General features: G+C 38.9%; 1 protein-coding gene across 1 annotated transcript; it reads left to right on the top strand.

Moving 5' to 3' along the window:
• Nucleotides 1–13,268: 13,268 nt before the first annotated feature.
• On the top strand, nt 13,269–13,847 carry LOC142172593 (uncharacterized). The gene has a single exon (XM_075236251.1). The coding sequence runs from the start codon at nt 13,269–13,271 to the stop codon at nt 13,845–13,847; it is 579 nt and encodes a 192-aa protein (XP_075092352.1).
• Nucleotides 13,848–18,241: the final 4,394 nt, after the last annotated feature.

Below are 18,241 nucleotides of genomic sequence, written 5' to 3'. Positions count from 1 at the left end.
TCAAAATATCCCCAAGCAAGAAACTGGGGCAAAAGTTGCGTTTGTTGTAAATAAATCTAATTCCGAAGGTTGTAATTAATAACCCAAAATCGATTCATTTTTGAGCCTTTAATACCCTTTCTTTCTAGCCCTATCCAAAACCCACATTACGGTCCAAAGAAAGACCTTCCGACCAGTCTTCAAAAGATGCCAAGTCAGACAAATAAGATTCTTACCGGCGAACATAACATTCTGTTTCCACAACAGAAAGGACTCTAATCTCCAACAAAAAGAGTCATGCCGGCAACACTCCAAATTCCCAGCTGGAAAGTGATACAAATGAGAGAGTCTTATTGGTGAAAACCTTCACAGGCACCATAAGGCGATAAAAGCTGAGAGAAAACCAAAATGAGAGAGGCTTGATAGTGAAAACCCTTCGGGCACTACAAGTCGAATAAGAGTGAGAATCGGATGGGGAATCGCCAATTGAAGATCTTGAAAGAGGATTGACGGTAAAGGATAGGCCCCATATGCATGTCATGGCCATTAGAGTCGGCATCTGCATTTGATAGGGTTTTTATTTATAGTTTCTTTTGTTAAAGAGTCATGTTTTTTTTCCCTTTGTCTTTTTATTCTGTTCCCTTTTATCTTTCTCCTTTCATAGAAAAATCCCCAATAGAGTCTGTCCGGTTAGAACAAGTATGAAATGACTTCAAATAGGCCATCAGCTTTCCAAAATGAGATCTGACTAGTACATCCAAGTGGTATAGTCAGCAGGGAACAAACGCGAGGCCAGTGTCAAAAAAGATATCCCCAGCAAAGGGAATTGACAAAAGGATTGACAAGCGTCAAGAGGGATATCCTTGCCAAAACCAAGTTTATAAACCTCAAAGACAAGGCCCGTGAACAAAGCAAGGAGAGCAGTGAGCACGATTCGGCGAAATCAATGCTAGACTAAAAGGGCGGGGAAATGCCAGTTTCCAAGCTATGCCACAAAAGAAGAGGGATATCCCCATCAGGAAGGGATTATCCCCAGCACATAATATCATCCCCAACAAGTTGTGGAACACAAAGCAAGGAGGGAGAAAGGGAAAACCATCCCAGCAGGAGTATCACAACCAACCACCATGTTTTAAACTAACAATTTTGTTTGATTTGAAACAGGTAAGGGAAATGGCATTGAGGCAGAAACGCATGCCGCAAGGGATATTATCAAACTGGGGCAGAAAATTTTCCTTCCATTTAGAAAATTTTCTGGAAGTCAGGTACCCCCAGCTGATAACATTTTACCGCCAACAGGTAAGTAAATAATTCCTCAACAGTGTTATCCCTAGCAGTTGCGAGGGGTCCAACACAAGGTTGGAAAGTCGGTAGCCTCAGCGGTTAGACTTCAAAGGAGGAAGCTAATAATAATAATAATAATAAATAAATAAATAAACAAATAAATAAAAGAATAATAAAAATAAAATGGGGAAGGTAGAAAGGGAAATCCATCCCAATCCCCAGCAAGTATTCGGGTCTTAAGGATATTTTTGGGTTCATCCGCCCTCGAATAGGATATTTTGGGTTCATCCGCCCTCAAATAGGATATGTTGGGTTCATCCGCCCTCAAATAGGATCTGTTGGGTTAATCCGCCCTCAAATAGGATCTGTGGGGTTCATCCGCCCTCAAATAGGATATGTTGGGTTCATCCGCCCTCGAATAGGATATTTTGGGTTCATCCGCCCTCGAATAGGATATTTTGGGTTCATCCGCCCTCAAATAGGATATGTTGGGTTCATCCGCCCTCAAATAGGATATGTTTGGGTTAATCCGCCCTCAAATAGGATCTGTCGGGTTCATCCGCCCTCAAATAGGATCTGTGGGGTTTATCCGCCCTCAAATAGGATCTGTTGGGTTCATCCACCCTAAAATAGGATCTTATTTTCAAAGTTATTGTTGAAACCAGGCGCCCACCTGAATAACGAGAGGAATACTTTTATGTTCTAGTTTGACAGGCGCCCACCTGAATAACGAGAGGAATACATTTTGTCTTTTCATTTCTGTTCTAGGTCACCCACCAGTATAATGCGGGAATACATTTTTTGTCTTTTCATTGTTGTTCTGGGTCACCCACCAGTATAATGCGGGAATACATTTCTGTCTTTTCATTTCTATTCTAGGTCACCCACCAGTATAATGCGGGCATATCATTTTTCATATCTTTACCACCAGGCGCCCACCTGTATAACGAGAGGAATACTTTCAGTCTTTAAAATTCTCACCAGGCGCCCACCTGAATAACGAGAGGAATACTTTTGTCTGTGCATTTCATATTTTAGGCGCCCACCTGTATAACAAGGGAATACATTTTATGTCTTTACCATTAGGCGCCCACCTGTATAATAAGGGAATACATTCCACGTCTTTACCCATAGGAGATGCATTTCCTCCTAGGTTTGTTTAGTTTTACCCATAGGAGATGCATTTCCTCCTAGGTTTGTTTAGTTTCACCCATAGGAGACGCATTTCCTCCTAAGTTGGTTTTAGTTTCACCCGTAGGAGATGCATTTCCTCCTAAGTTGGTTTTAGTTTCACCCATAGGAGATGCATTTCCTCCTAAGTTTGTTTCAGTTCTACCCATAGGAGACGCACTTCCTAAGTTAATTTCATCAATAGGAGACGCACTTCCTAAGTTTATTTTACCCATAGGAGACGCATTTCCTCCTAAGTTTAAGTTTTACCCATAGGAGACGCAGTTCCTCCTAAGTTCATTTTAGTTTCACCCGTAGGAGATGCATTTCCTCCTAAGTGGTTGTTAAAGATAAAAACAGAAAAAAAAACAACCAAAAAGAAAAAAACCCTAGTCTGACGAACCTTCTCCTAGGATCAAAATCTCAGTCTGATGAATCTTTCTCCTGAGATACCAAAAACAAAAATGACCTAGTCTGATGAACCTTCTCCTAGGATCAAAATCTTAGTCCGATGAATTTTTCTCCTAAGATAGAGACCTAGTCTGACGAACCTTCTCCTAGGATCAAAATCTCAGTCTGATGAATCTTTCTCCTGAGATACCAAAAAGAAAAACCTAGTCTGATGAACCTTCTCCTAGGATCAAAATCTTAGTCTGACGAGTTTTTCTCCTAAGATAGAGACCTAGTCTGACGAACCTTCTCCTAGGATCAAAATCTTAGTCTGATGAATCTTTCTCCTAAGATACCCAAAAACAAAAAATCTTAGTCTGACGAATCTTTCTCCTAAGATACCAAAAAAAAAAGACCTAGTCTGATGAACCTTCTCCTAGGACCAAAATCTTAGTCCGATGAATTTTTCTCCTAAGATAGAGACCTAGTCTGACGAACCTTCTCCTAAGATCAAAATCTTAGTCCGATGAATCTTTCTCCTAAGATGCTAAAAAAAAAAACATTTTTGAAAAAAAGAGAAAAAAAGAAAGAAAAAAGGTCATTTTCCTAAATCCAGGTGCCCACCTGTATAACGAGAGGAATATATTTCAGTTTTACTTTCAAGTGTTGAAATTGGGAGCCCGCCCATAGAACAGAGGAATACATTTCAGTCCTTACATTTCAAGCATTGAAATTAGGCGCCCACCTGTATAACAAGGGAATACATCCTAGTCTAGTGTTTAGTTCACTCTCAGCACTGCATCAGTAGTATCAATGAGTTACAATTTTGCTAATGACTCACAAACTTTCCCAGTGCAAACTGGGTTAGGAAATTTCATTTGTGTTGTTTGTTTTGGTTGTCAGGAGCCTGCCTATAGAGCGGAGGTTGTTGTACGCCGAAGATTGAAGAAGTTAGGGGTCCTCCTGTAGAACAGCGGAACATCATTCAAAGTCAAGTCGCAACCCATTGGAAGGCAGAAGGCTACGATAGAAGTCCCCAGCACTCAATCCAAGATAGAAGCAACAAGAAGCTCGCCCCAAGAATGCGAGTCAACAGTCTGAGAGGGTCAACAAAAGCTAGTCACAAAAACAAAAACAAAAAAAAAAAAGAGAAGAAAAAGAAGAAAAACAAAAAGGGAGAAAAATACGGAAGTGGAGAACAAATGTGGTCTGTTCAAGAACTAGCGCCTACAACTAGCAAGTATCAAGATTCAAATCCAAAGTCTGTATGAAGCACCATTCAAGACTCAAGACCAAGTTTCAGAAGACTTAAGAGATAGGAAACCTTGTAACTAGTAGCTGATAGGCTTAGTTAGTCTTTTTCAGTTTTCATTTTTGTTGTAATGACAGGACCGCGGACCGAAACCTCGACGGAACGACACCTCAATCGGCTCTCCACCTCGGTACACTTCACTATCTCTCTCATTCCCGAACTACACGTGGCCTGATTCCTGTATAACCAAGGATATGTAGGCAGCTCAGATACCAGGGCTCGGTCACATTCCCTCCCTTTCCTTAAGTGTAGTCCGTCCAAGTAATGGTCGGGTCAAAAACACGTCTAGTCGTTCTTTGTCGGAAAACTCTTCGTGTTTCCAGTCAAAGAGGGGCAGCTGTAAGCACGTGTTTTTTGACCCTCCCCGAGAATTTTCACATTTTTAGCATGAATATGTGAAATTGGGTCCAATATAGCTATTTTAACTATTTTTACTTTATTTCGTTGCAAAAGAAAATTTCAAAAATATATATATAAATTTTAGTTTATGTATCTCTCATAAACTTGAAAAATACAAAAAATTGTACTTTATTTTGGTACTTTATATAAATTCGAAAATTACAAAAAAAATATAGTTCTATTAATGTTTGCAGTCATTATAATTTTGAAAAAATACAAAAATATTACTTCATATTTTTACCTTTATTAAAGAACGAAAATTACAAAAAAAAGTAGTTTTATTAATATCCTATAGTCATTTTAACTTTGAAAAATACAAAAAAAATATTACCTCATATTTTATCTTAATATTTAAAACGAAAATTACAAAAATAGTTTTATTAATATTTTGTAGCTACTTTAAATCTTGAAAAAATATTTAAAAAATATATAGTTTTGTTTGAATACTAGTCTTATTTTTGTAGTTATTTTGCTTACATAGGACTAGTTAAGCAACGTTTTCCTATTTCTCGGGTCCGGGCAAAAGAATAATATTTGGGTTTAAACTACCCATTTTTAGGCCTAATTTTCGGACCTAACCCGTAATAATCCGAGCCCACCACGCATGGGGACACAAGTCTTGGACCCCTACACAAGTGGGGCCCAATTTTTTGAACAAGACACAAAAATGCACGGGGGACAAGGGCAAAGGGGAGGGGAAATTTTAAAAGGAAAAGAAAGATTTTGAAAGGAGTGGAGCGGACAGAAGGTGAGGGAAAAGAGGAGTGAAAAATTTTTTAAAGCAAAAGTTTTTGAAAAGGGGAATGGCACGTGAAAAGTAGGAAAAAGAATTTAAAAAAAAAAAGCAAGAAATTTTTGTTGAAAAAGGGGAGAAGACTTTCACTTCAGGGGGGACCAACGAAAAGGACTTTGGGGACTTTTTTTTGGAAAATTCTGAAGAGGTTACTGTTCATCTTCTTCTTTCTCTTTGAAAGAAGTAGCAAGGAAAAAACCTACTGCTCCATGAACGGACCACCCTCCTCCTCCATCACCACCATCAACAAACCACCATTGTTACCGACCCCACGTCCAAACCCTACTGTCGCAGTGAGGACTACCAGCCAACCACTGCTCGTCTCACCACCGCCCAAAGACCATCGCCCAAACACCATTAATGACCTCGCGACCACCACAAAACCATCACCAAACACCACCCCGTCATCCTCCTCAACGCCTAACAAACCCTACTGCAAAACCAACAAAAACGGGACCAAACGAGTTCCCTCCATCCCTTCCGACACCCTCACGGACCAACTCCTCCATCGCCCATAACCACCACTGTCCAAACGAACGCCGGAAAACACGACAAGTCAGTCCCTCACCCCGTCGTAACTAAAACCAGTCGCGACAGTGACGACCATCGCCTTCCTCCTCCTTGAATCCGCCATTGTTGCTGTTGCGAGCTCCCTCCGTCGACCACTGCCTCCCGTCACCACCCAACACCACGACCAACAGTTTCCCCCCGTCGTCAACCTCCAGAACCAGTCCGCCATTTTCAGTCCAACGTCGTCAACCTCCAAGCAGTCGTAGCTGCGGTTCGCGAGCAGTTGTGGGTTGCCGCGATCCCGCCTTGCCGAGTTTTCTGTTTTCCGTCGAGGTCGACTTTGGTTCGTCGAGGTCCGGTACGTCGAGATGCTGTCCGAGGTTCCGTCGTTGTTCTTCGTTCAGAGAGGTCCGGCTTGAGTTCCGTCGGAATCATGTTTGTCGTTCTGAGTTTGTCGAGGTGCAAAGGTTAGTAAACCTCGATGTATTAGATAAACAAACTTTACGTTGAATGTTTGAGATGCAATATAAAAATTGGTATGGAAATTTTCTGCCTATGTTTCATTGTCTGCATTTTTGTTCATTTTCATGTTATGTTATTCTTGTTTATTTGATGTCGTTTAATTAAGTTGGACTAGTCGTACTATGACATAAGTTTGACATTAATCTGTTCGTCCTTTCCTTCGGTTAGGTCATTCGAAAAAATAGTATTAGCGCATGCTGTTACTACTACCGAAACACTCATTCACTAAACTCCTTTTATTAAACTTCTAACAAGTCATGGGATTTTAGTTGTAAAGAGGCCGTAAGTTTTAGTATTGTTAAAGACATAAAAATGGCATCCTTTTAAAAAAAATAAATAAAAAAAATACTAATAATAATAATAATAAAGAATAAAATGAGACGAGCCTCGCCGAATAAAAGGGACAAATTGCGGGGCCCTCACAGCATATATATTAAAAATACTTAGAATTCGGGACATGCCGTTTAGCAAATTTTACGGCCTTCCCCAAAACAACCATACGTTAGTTGCTTTAGGCGCGTCTTAAATAATTTATTTTTCTTAATTCGGGTGCACATTTATGTGACCCAAATCCAAATCTCAACCGAGTCGAGATATATCAATAACCACGGGTGCATTGGTGTAACGTGGTTCGAGATATGTTTTCACGACGTTGCAAGTCCTATAAAAATAACAGTGAATGATAAAAGCGGTTAAAAGATAAAATTGGCACATAAGTTCATACTTGTATAAAATCAGATAATCAAGCCGAATATAACAATTGAGCGACCGTGCTAGAACCACGGAACTCAGGAATGCCTAACACCTTCTCCCGGGTTAACAGAATTCCTTATCCGGATTTCTGGTACGCAGACCATAATATAGAGTCATTCTTTTCCTCGATTCGGGATTAAAATTGGTGACTTGGGACACCCTAAATATCCCAAGTGGCGACTCTGAAATAAATAAACCAATCCCGTTTCGATTGTCCTTTAATTGGAAAAAACTCCCCTGCGCCCCCTCGGGCGCGGAAAAAGGAGGTGTGACAGACCCCACACCTTACTTTCACTTCTTAGGAGGGGGAGCAGTAGTAGAGGACTTCCCTACTCATTTTTTCTTGCTAGCACCATTCACAATCCGTAGGAACCTGGTGCCAGGATTGTGCGACACGCTACCTATGCGATGGGTTTCCAATTTTTGTCTATATTTTGCTCGCCAGGCAGCGCAATGCGCTAGGTTGGATGCTATTTTTTTATTTGAAGAATGAATGAATCCCCCGTTCCGACCGAACACTTTATACTTACACAATCCACACCACTCCTACCTACAATTCCTATAACTATAAAGAACATAAGAACACTACTCTAACTAAAAAGAAAAAAATTAATCTACGAAAGCAATAGAAATTGGGTTGCTCCTAACAAACACTTGATTTAACGCTGTGGCACCTTCCCAATAGTGCTTGACTTTTTTCCCGTTCACCAAAAATTGTCTTTTACCATTTAAGACGTGCAACCCGAACACCATATGGGGTGACTTTCACCATTACAAACGGACCTGACTACATCAATTCTAACTTTCCCAGAAATAGCTTGAGCCTGGAATTGAACAAGAGTACTTTTTGGCCTGGTCAAAGTGATGCACTTGATATGCCTGTCATGCTATCTTTTGGTTTTATCCTTGTAAAGCTTAGAATTTTCATAGGAGTGCAGCCTGAACTCATCTAACTTATTTAACTACAAGAGTCTCTTCTCTCTTGCAGCTGCCAAGTCCACATTCAACTTCTTGACGCCCAATACAGCTTATGTTCAAGTTCAACTGGCAAGTGACAAGTCTTTCCATAACCAACTTGTATGGAGATGCCCCAATTGGCATTTTGTATGCAGTTCTATATTCCCACAAGGCATTATCCAGCTTTGCAGCCCAATTTTTCATGTTCACACTCACTGTTTTCTCTAATATTTGCTTTATTTCTCTATTGAACACTTCATCATGTCCACTTGTTTGTGGATAATATGCAATGGCAACTCTATGACGGACCCTATATTTGGCTAGGAGGTTATTCAACAACTGATTGCAGAAATGTGTCCCTTCGTTTCTAATCAAAGCACGTGGAGTCCCAAACTTCGAGAATATGTTTTTCTTCACAAAAGTGGCCACCACCTTGCATCATTGGTTGGTAATGCAATAGCCTCCACCCATTTGGACACGTAGTCCATTGCCAGCAAAATGTACTTGTTTCCTCTAGACAATGAGAATTGTCCCATGAAGTGTATGCCCCACGTATCAAAACTCTCTACCTCTATGATATTATTTAAAGGCATCTCCAAGAAACTTTCACAGGCATCCTCATCAGTTGGCCAACAAACTATTTGTACAAGAATGGCTCATCCTAATAGTAAAATTTCATATCATGCAAAAACCTATTCCTAGCCTCAAATTGGATTTCAGGAGGCAGAACTCCACTCACAAGATAGTTCACATAGTACGTGTACCACGGGGCAGGGTCATGGGTGATGGCAATAAGTTGCTCATTGGGGAATATCTCCTTAATTTGTCCACTTTCCTCCACGTGCTCATGATTTTCTAGCCACAACAGGTGGTTAGCCACTTGATTTTATATGCTCTTTCGATCTCGTATTTCTACATCAAATTTCAACAACAACAAAACTCATCACATAAATCTAGCTTTGGATTCTTTTTTCGAAAATAGATACATGATTGTCGCATGATCGATATGGATTATGACTTTTGTTCCCACCAAGTAAGCCCAAAATTTCTCAAAAGCCCACACAACTACCAATAGTTCCTTCTTAGTGGTGGTATAATTCAACTGTGCATCATCACGAGTCTTACTCGCATAGTATATGGAGTAAACATCGTGTATTTCCTATGGCCTAGCACTTCCCTAATATCATGTCCATTTGAATCACACATAAGTTCAAATTGCAAGGTCCAATCAGGTCCCACAATGATGGGGGAAGCAACTTCTCCTTAAGCTCCCCGAACACCCTCTGACAGGCTTCATCAAATTTGAATGACACATCTTTTTTTAGCAGCCTGCATAATGGAGTAGCAATTTTAGAAAAGTCTTTAATAAATCGCATATAAAAACCTGCATGTCCCAAGAAACTCCGGACACCCTTCACAGAGATGGGTGAAGGTAGTTTTGCAAATGTCTCCACCTTTTCCATATCAAATTCAATGCCATTCCTCGAGACTCTATGACGTAAAACGATGCCCTCTTATACCATGAAGTGGAACTTTTCCTAATTTAGCACCAAATTCTCCTTACGGAAAACCGAAAGAATTTCATGAAGGGGAAAAGGTCTTTTATACAATAGCAGACTTAGATTGTTCCCCAAAAAATTTAAGTCTAGATGGACGGGACCGTATGTGTTGAAACATGTATCACTATATGGGGCGATTAAAGTCCAGAACATAGAAGGAACATAGAGTTCCAAAGTGAATGGGCACAGGTTAAAACCATATCTTGCTGGAGGATTTGCTTAGGAATCCTCGAGTGTCATAATCAGTTGAGGATGCCCGGATGAGTCAAGCTGACGACTATAACTCAGAACTACCTCTAATTCTTCTGTTGTTTGATGAGCTTAAAATTACTCAATATTTATGCCCACTTTGTATCTTTGATTTGGTTGGTTAGATAGAGATTTGGTTTGATTTGGGTCTAATATATTTTCTTTCAGTGCAGGTGGTGTAGAGGGGATCATTGGACAAATAGTGCACTAAGTGGGAGGAAAACAAGTTGAGCAAGAAGAAATTCTCGTGCGTGGCTGCGCACTAGCAACCCCAACCATGCATTTAAGTGCGCAAGAGCCATGGAATTCTGCCAGAGGTGTGGAACCATGAATGCGGTCATACACCCAGGTGCACGGCTGCGCACATCCGTATCTAAGAATTCTAGTCATGCCTATTTTTGTAAATTTGGAGGAATCCTATTAACCTATATGAAACCTAGAGCATCCCAAAACTAGGTATCATGGATTTTGGAGAATTGTTTTGGATAGAAGAAGGCAAGAAAACAACATAGACTCTAAATACTTCATCCGAATAATTCAATATGAAAGTTTATTTGATTTTGGGGATTGTAATATTTTCTTGTTCTCTTAATACTTTTATAATGAACAACTTCTCTACTATGGAGTAATCTTTCTTATGGTTATTGACAAATATTGTGATTTGACTATTATTTTGGGTTTTCTTTCCGTTAGTTGTCTGAATTCGTCGAATGAGTTTTTATTGGAATTGCAAGGTTAATTGTGGTTTTACTTTAATCGAAAGAGAGGTGTTGCTACACATTGTGTTATATTGTTTGGGTTGATTTCACGACTCTCATAGGTATCCAAAAGAGCTTGTTGAGTTATCAATTGATCCAATTTAGAAGAATAGTCGAGAGACGTTCTTCGTAAGATCATTCATTCAACATATTCTTGAACATTTTCACATTACCCATCAATAGGTTGTTTAGTGAATTATAATTCATTCGGAAGAAGAATTTGAATCCTTAAGATAGCCTAATCATTTGTTGAAATCAAAAGAGGCAATAAAAGTTAAGAGTGAACATAACACAGAGTTGCCCATAATAATAGTTGGTCACATATCTTGTCAAAGCCCTTATTTCTCACAATGATATTCAATCGTTGCTACTTAGCTACAAATTTTCATTATTCATTCATAATTGATAATCTTAGTTTTTATTTTTAGTTCATTGATAACTCAAAATCAAAGGTTTACTTTCCTGAATAGTGTTAAGCTGAAGTTTTGTTTGAACATTATTTAAATTAATCCCTATGGAGACGATTTAATACTATACTATCTTTGACTAGAGAGACTAAGTTTTATACACCGGTTTTGCACTCGTCAAATTTTGGTGCCGCTGTTGGGGATTGACGATTAATGGTGTTTAAAATAATTTTCGGTGCTAATTGAGGAACAATTTTATTTTATTTTCTTTCTATGATATTCTTATCTGTGTGCAAGCAATAAGTTACGTTCATTGGTGTATGAATCGATCCTCCAAGGAATTGGTGCCATACAATCAGAAATTAGACAAGCACATACGACAGTTGAGAAGGGAGAAAGAAACGAGTGGATCCTTTTTGGGTCAAACTTTGACTCAGAATACAATGGTGACCAACGAAAAGGAAGTGGAATTAGCTACCAGAGAGGCAACCCAACAACATGCTACACGGTTAGCAGCTAAAGCAGCCCTTAGTGTTGCTGATGAACCAGTTGAAGAGGGTAAAAAATTCAATCTTATCCAAACCCTGGTTGAAGATGAGTTTGAAAATGCAGCTCCCAGGCCTGAGAGGTCTCTAGGAGATTATGCAGACTAGTTTACAACTAGCAACAATCAGTGTAAGGCCCCCTCCCATTGATGTTAAAATTTTTGAACTCAAGCAGGGAGTCATTCCGACCATTTAGAACAACTGCATATTCAAAGGCAAACCCAATGAAGATCCCAACAACCATTTGATCGACTTCGATGAAATCATGAACACATTTCGCTATAATGGAGCATCACATGATGCCATCTACCTTAGAGCATTTCCTTTCCCACTTAAGAATGATGCAAAGCAGTGGGTAAGGAGTTTACCCACAGGGTCAATCCGTACGTGGGAGGAGATGACTACCAAGTTCTTAGAAAAATATTTCTTTGCTGATAAGACTAGGAGGATGAGGAAGGAGATTCATAATTTTAGCCAAGGAGAAGCGGAGATAGTATTCGAGGCATGGAAAAGGTTTAAGGAGCTGTTGCGGAGGTGCCCTCATAATGGAATGGAGAAATGGATGCAACTCCAAAATTTCTGGGATGGGTTAACTCCTTTATCAAGTAGATTGCTAAATAGTGTGGTTGCAGGCCCACTAAGGAAGAGAAATCCAAAAGAGATTGTCACACTCCTGAATTAACTATCTGAAGGCAGAACAATGGTCTATTGACCAAGGTGATCCAAGGAGATCAGCGGGGGTGCACCAAGTAGAACCTTCTACAGCAATGCAGGTGCAGATTGCAGCTATGGCTAAGGACATCAAGCAATTGACAATAGCCCAGGTGTACAATCAACTGCAGTTGGGATATGACATATGTGGAATGGGACACCCGACTCATGAATGTCAAACCTCTACTATAGAGGAAGAAGTTAAGGCATTAGGGAATTTCAACAGAGGAAACTACCAAGGAGGTAATAATTTTAAGTCTATGGAACAGATACATCCAGGGTTCTCATGTAGTTCTTCAAGTGGTAGCTTGAACTCATGGCAGCAGCAAAATCCCACAGCACCCGTACAAGGACCTCCTGGCTTCCAAAACTAACAAAGGCAATTGTACCAGCCTGCACAACCCAACAACTCAAGTTTAGAAGATCTAATGAAGGTATTCATATGCAAATCAGATGAGAAGCTTGAGACTCAGGGAACAACTATATGGGAGCAAGGCACAACCATCTAGAATCTAGAAAGACAACTGGGGCAGATTTCATCATTATTATCAAAACGGACTCTGGGGACTCTGCCTTCCAAAACTAAGAAGAATCCAAAAGAGACGATCAATTCCGTGTCTCTCAGAAGTGGAAAAATAATAGCAGACCCCGTTGCAAAACCAAGGGGCAAAAAGGTGATCAAATCAGCCAAAACAATAGAAGAATAGAAAATTGATGAGTCCTTGGCTACGGAGAACATTAGTAGCATGGACGTTGATAAGAATAAGTCAAACAGAGAAGTTGAAGAAAGAAAGAACATGCCGATGTTACCTTTTCCTCAGAAGATGATGTGGTTGAAATTAGATAGACGCTTTGAAAAATTCTTGGAGATGCTGAAATAGCTGTATGTGGACATCCCGTTCACGAGGTGCTCACCCAGATGTCTTCCTATGTCAAATTTCTAAAGTAAAGTAAAAGGAAACTCGAGGAAATGAAAGTGGTAAAACTCAATGCAAATTATAATGCCATACTACAGAATAAAATTCCCCAAAAATATGGGGATCCCGACAGCTTCACTATACCTTACTCGTTGGGGAGTGAAAATTTTGACAAGGCTTTGTGCAACTTAAGTTCATCCATTAACTTGATGCTATTATTGATTTTTAAGAAAGGAGAACTAGGAGTGATCGAATCTGTGCTAGTATTTTTGCAATTGGCTGATCAGACCACTATCATACTAGAGGGCATAATTGAGCTGGTGAGGGTGTACAAGTTTGTCTTCCCAGTAGACTTCATTGTAGTAGACATGGAAGTGAATAAGGAGGTACCTCTAATCTTGGGGAGACCATTCCTATGCAGTGGTCGGGATATTCTTGACATAAATGAGGTCCAACTCATGCTACGAGTGAGAAACGAAAAAGTGGTGTCTCAAATGAAGAGAATGATGAGATACCTATGTGATAAAACATCTACTTATGCATGTTTCAACCTGGATGTGGTAAGAGAGTTCGCTGAACAACACAAGCTTGACAAGCTGGTAGGTGATTCATTGGAAATATGCATTACTTAATCGAATACAAGAGAGGATGAAGACCCTGAAATCAAGAAAGAAGATGAGGCACTGGATGATGAAAACTAAGTGGTAGACGAAGAGGAATTTGAGAAAGAAAAGATCAAACCAAGGCTGGAATTGAAACTACTCCCAACACATTTAAAATATGCTTTTTTGGAGACTAAAAATTCACCCGTGATTGTTTCTGCTGATTTGCCAGGTGAATAGGAACACATGCTAGCGGAGTTATTGCAGAAGCATAAAAAAGCAATCGATTGAAGCATAGCTGATATTCTGGGAATCAACCCCGCAATCTGCATGCACAAGATCTTGTTGGAAGAAGGGAGTAAACTGGTAGTGTAGCCCTATCACAAATTGAATAAAACCCTAGAGGAGGTGGTATAGAAAGAGATACTCAAACTGCTGGATGCGAGTATAATGTTTTTCATCTCTGACAGCCAATAGATCCGCCCCGTACATGTTGTGACAAAAAAAGGAGGCATGACAGTGGTGAAAAGCAAGGACAATGAACTAATTCCTACCAGAACTGTCACTGATTGGAGAATACACATAGACTACCAATGGCTGAGCGATGCTACAAGAAAAGACCACTTCCCTCTTCCCTTCATTGATCAGATGTTGGAAAAGGTGGCAGGGCGTGGATGTTACTGCTTTTTAGATGGTTATTCAGGGTACAATCAAATACCCATTGCTTCTGAATATGTTGAGAAAACCACATTTACGTGCCCTTCCGGAATCTTTGCATACCGGAGAATGCCTTTCAGACTTTGCAATGCACCAGCTATGTTTCAGAGGTGCATGATGTCAACCTTTTTAGATTAGAATGGGAAGTATCTGGAGGTGTTCATGGATGATTTTACTCTCTTTAGGGATGACCTCAAGGATTGTTTGAGGAATCTAGAATTTGTACTGAAACGAAGTGAAGACACTCACCTAGTACTCAAATGGGAAAAATGTCACTTCATAGTTAAGAAGGGGATAGTCTTTGGCCACAATGTCACAATTGAAGGTATCGACGTCAACAAAGCTAAGGTAGATATGATCGCTAAGCTCCCACCACCAACTTCAGTAAAGAGCATCAGAAGCTTTTTGGGGCATGCAAGGTTTTATAGAAGGTTCATCAAGAATTTTTCCAGCATTACCAAGCCCTTAACAATATTACTTGCTAAGGATGTGAAGTTTATTTTTGATGTAGAGTGCCTTAGAGCATTTGAGCTGATCAAGAAAAAGCTAGTGAGTGCCCCCATAATAGTAACTCCCGACTGGAGCGAACCCTTTGAGATCATGAGCGATGCCAGTGATATGGTAGTGGGAGCAGTGTTGGGGCAGAGAAGAGATAAAATATTAGAACCATTTACTATGCAAACCGGACTTTAAATGATGATCAGGTGAACTATGCTACCACAGACAAGGAGTTCTATACAATGGTTTTCGTTTTCGACAAATTCAGATCCTATCTAGTAGGAAGCAAGGTGATAGTACATACTGATCACTCAGCACTGAAATATCAATTGAGCAAGAAAGAGTCAAAACCACGGCTGATGTGGTGGTATTATTGCTGCAAGAGTTTGATCTTGAAATCAAAGATAGGAAAGGCACATAAAATCAAGTGGCTGACTACCTATCGCGATTGGAGAAACCGCTTGTTAAAGCAATGGACATTCGGGAAGAGTTCCCGGATGAGCAAAGTTTTTCCATTGCAGCAGTCTCTGATAGGCTGCCATGGTATGCTGACATAGCCAACTTTTTGGCTAGTGGATGGCTACCACATTACTTGATTTCTGACCAAAAGAAGAATCTACAAAGTGAGGTAAAAAGTTACATCTGGAATGACTCCTTTTTGTTTAAATTGTGTGCAGATGGCATGATTCGAAGATGCATACCAGAAGGCGAATGGGAAGTATATTGTCTCATTGCCATGATGGAGCAACTGAAGGACACTATAGAGGAAATAGGATAGTAGCGAAGATCATCGAAGCTAGTTTCTATTGGTTGTCCTTGTACAAGGATGTAAGATCCTACGTGGCTATATGCGACAAATGCCAACGAACAGGTAACATTAGCAAAAGGTACAAGATACCCCTGAATTCCATTTTTGTATGTGAAGTCTTCGGTGTCTAGGGCATCAACATTATGGGTTCCTTCCCATCATCCCATTCCTATGAGTATATCCTAGTGGTCATTGACTACGTCTCCAAGTGGGTAGAGAAAATCTCCACTAGGACAAACGATGCTCGGGTAGTATGTGAAATTCTTCAGAAGAATTTTTTCACCCGTTTTAGAACTCTCCGAGTCATCATTGTGAGCACGTAATTTTTATCCTGTGAAAAATTCCTATAAAATTCACAAAAAATAATTTTTTCTAATTGTTTTGATTTTATAGAATTTTAGGAATTCCTTTTTAATTTATTATTTGCATTTAATTATATTTTTGTGCATATTTAATATTTTAAAGTCATGAAAAATACAAAAAAAATATTTAATTCTTCATTGCATAGCATTTTAGATTTTTATTTGCAGTTAGAATTTAATTACATTAATTAAATTCATTATTAAATGAAAACCATAAATATAAAATGGTCATCTTAATATTTTAGCTTTTAGTTTTAAATTAATTAGTGTTAAGTTAATGGAGAATAAATAAGTAAGGTTAATTTTACAAATTAAACTAAGTTAGGATCTAATTTAGGATTTTATTTAATTTTTTTAGGATTTAAAAAATCAAGGGAGAGAAAGAAAAGGTTTCGATTTGGTCTTGTTTTTAATTTGGGCCAAAATCATTTCTGATGGCCTAATTGCCCACAATCCGACCCACCTAGCCGCCCAATTCCCATCTCCTTACCCATTAAATTAATACCTAATTCTCATCTTCAGAAGAACAGACACACAAATCTCTCCCAAAAAAATAACAAAAACCCTAGCAGCTCTTTCCCTTCTTCAAATAGCCACCACCCCCATCTCTTACACTCCTACTTCCCCATTCTCATCTATACATTCTGCTCATACACTTCATGAGCACACATACAAAACAATTGAGAATCGATTATTTTTTGAATTTTACAAAAATAGATCTAAAAAGGAAAAGAGCTTTCAAAATCTAGGCTTTTAAAGGAAATTGCTACTATTTTCTGCTGGACTGTGCTGCTTTCTAGATTGCTAGGTGTTGTTCCTCTAATGTTCTGCATTTTAGCTTATTTTAAGCTCTATTTTCGAAGCTGTAGATATGGAAATTGAAGTTTTGTGTTGATTATACTGCTTCTCGTTGTTGTTATGTTGCTTTGGAGCTTCATTTTTCTTTTAATTCCATACTTTACTTGATCATTTTCTGCAATTCCTCCGCTTTTAAGTATGTACATTCACCTATCAACATTTACTTGAATTTATAATGAAATTTGGTTAGCTTGTTTTGTGTTTTGTTTGTTTACTTAGATTCTGATTGCAAGGATTTGTGAGGAACTGAGTATGTCTGGAATGTGCTGATATAGCGTTAAAACTATGATATAAATATAAGTAGTGACCTAAAATAATTGTGAAGAGTAGTTCATACCTGACTGATGCGATCTATTTCAGTCAGCTCATCGAGATGTTTGGCCACCACGTTTTGGGCTTGGCTTCACTAGAAGCCCATGTTTGTTTGTTGGATTTGGTAAAATTATGATGCAAACTTTTGAGCAAATTAATTGATAGATCTTTATCCTATTATTAATCAACATGGTGCAAATAACAAAGAACATAGTCAATAGTCTTACACTTAGACCTTTGGTGGCCATTCAAAGTTTTATATTTATTTAAGATATCTTATCCTCTTCGCATATTTCAATAACCAGTTTCAATCAATTTTTGATATCCCTCATTAAGTTTCATGTTTCCTTAGCTTAGAAATACATATACATTTGATACAGAATTCACTCTAATTCGTAGCTTCACAAAATCCCCAAACTTAGAAAAATGAATCAAAAGGACATTGTAGCTTGCTTTAATCATGATTAAATAAATCTTCATGATTATGGGTACGGTTCTCATGGCATAGTCATGATACGTAAACCCCCAAATTTGAGTGTGCGTTTCACGTGACTCGACCATAACTTCAAATAATAATACAAATTAACATACTATAAATTGCGGGTGCATTTCACATGTCGCGATTTGCAATCCGTACAAAATTAAATGAGTGCGTGACATCGTGACTTGTTCTAATAAATTCCATAAATCCTAAAAGCAATTAAAATTCTATCAAAAGCGGTCAAAAAGTAAAAATTGCACAATAGGTTTTAAACATGTAACAAATAAGATAATTAGGTCAATTATTAATAGTTGAGCGACCATGCTAAACCAAAGAATTTGGGAGTTACTCACACCTTCTTCCGGGATAACAGAACTCCTTACCCGAT

Source organism: Nicotiana tabacum, chromosome 18 (assembly GCF_000715075.1).
Source record: "Nicotiana tabacum cultivar K326 chromosome 18, ASM71507v2, whole genome shotgun sequence".
NCBI classification, from domain to species: domain Eukaryota; kingdom Viridiplantae; phylum Streptophyta; class Magnoliopsida; order Solanales; family Solanaceae; genus Nicotiana; species Nicotiana tabacum.
This window is presented reverse-complemented; position numbering and strand designations above follow the sequence as displayed.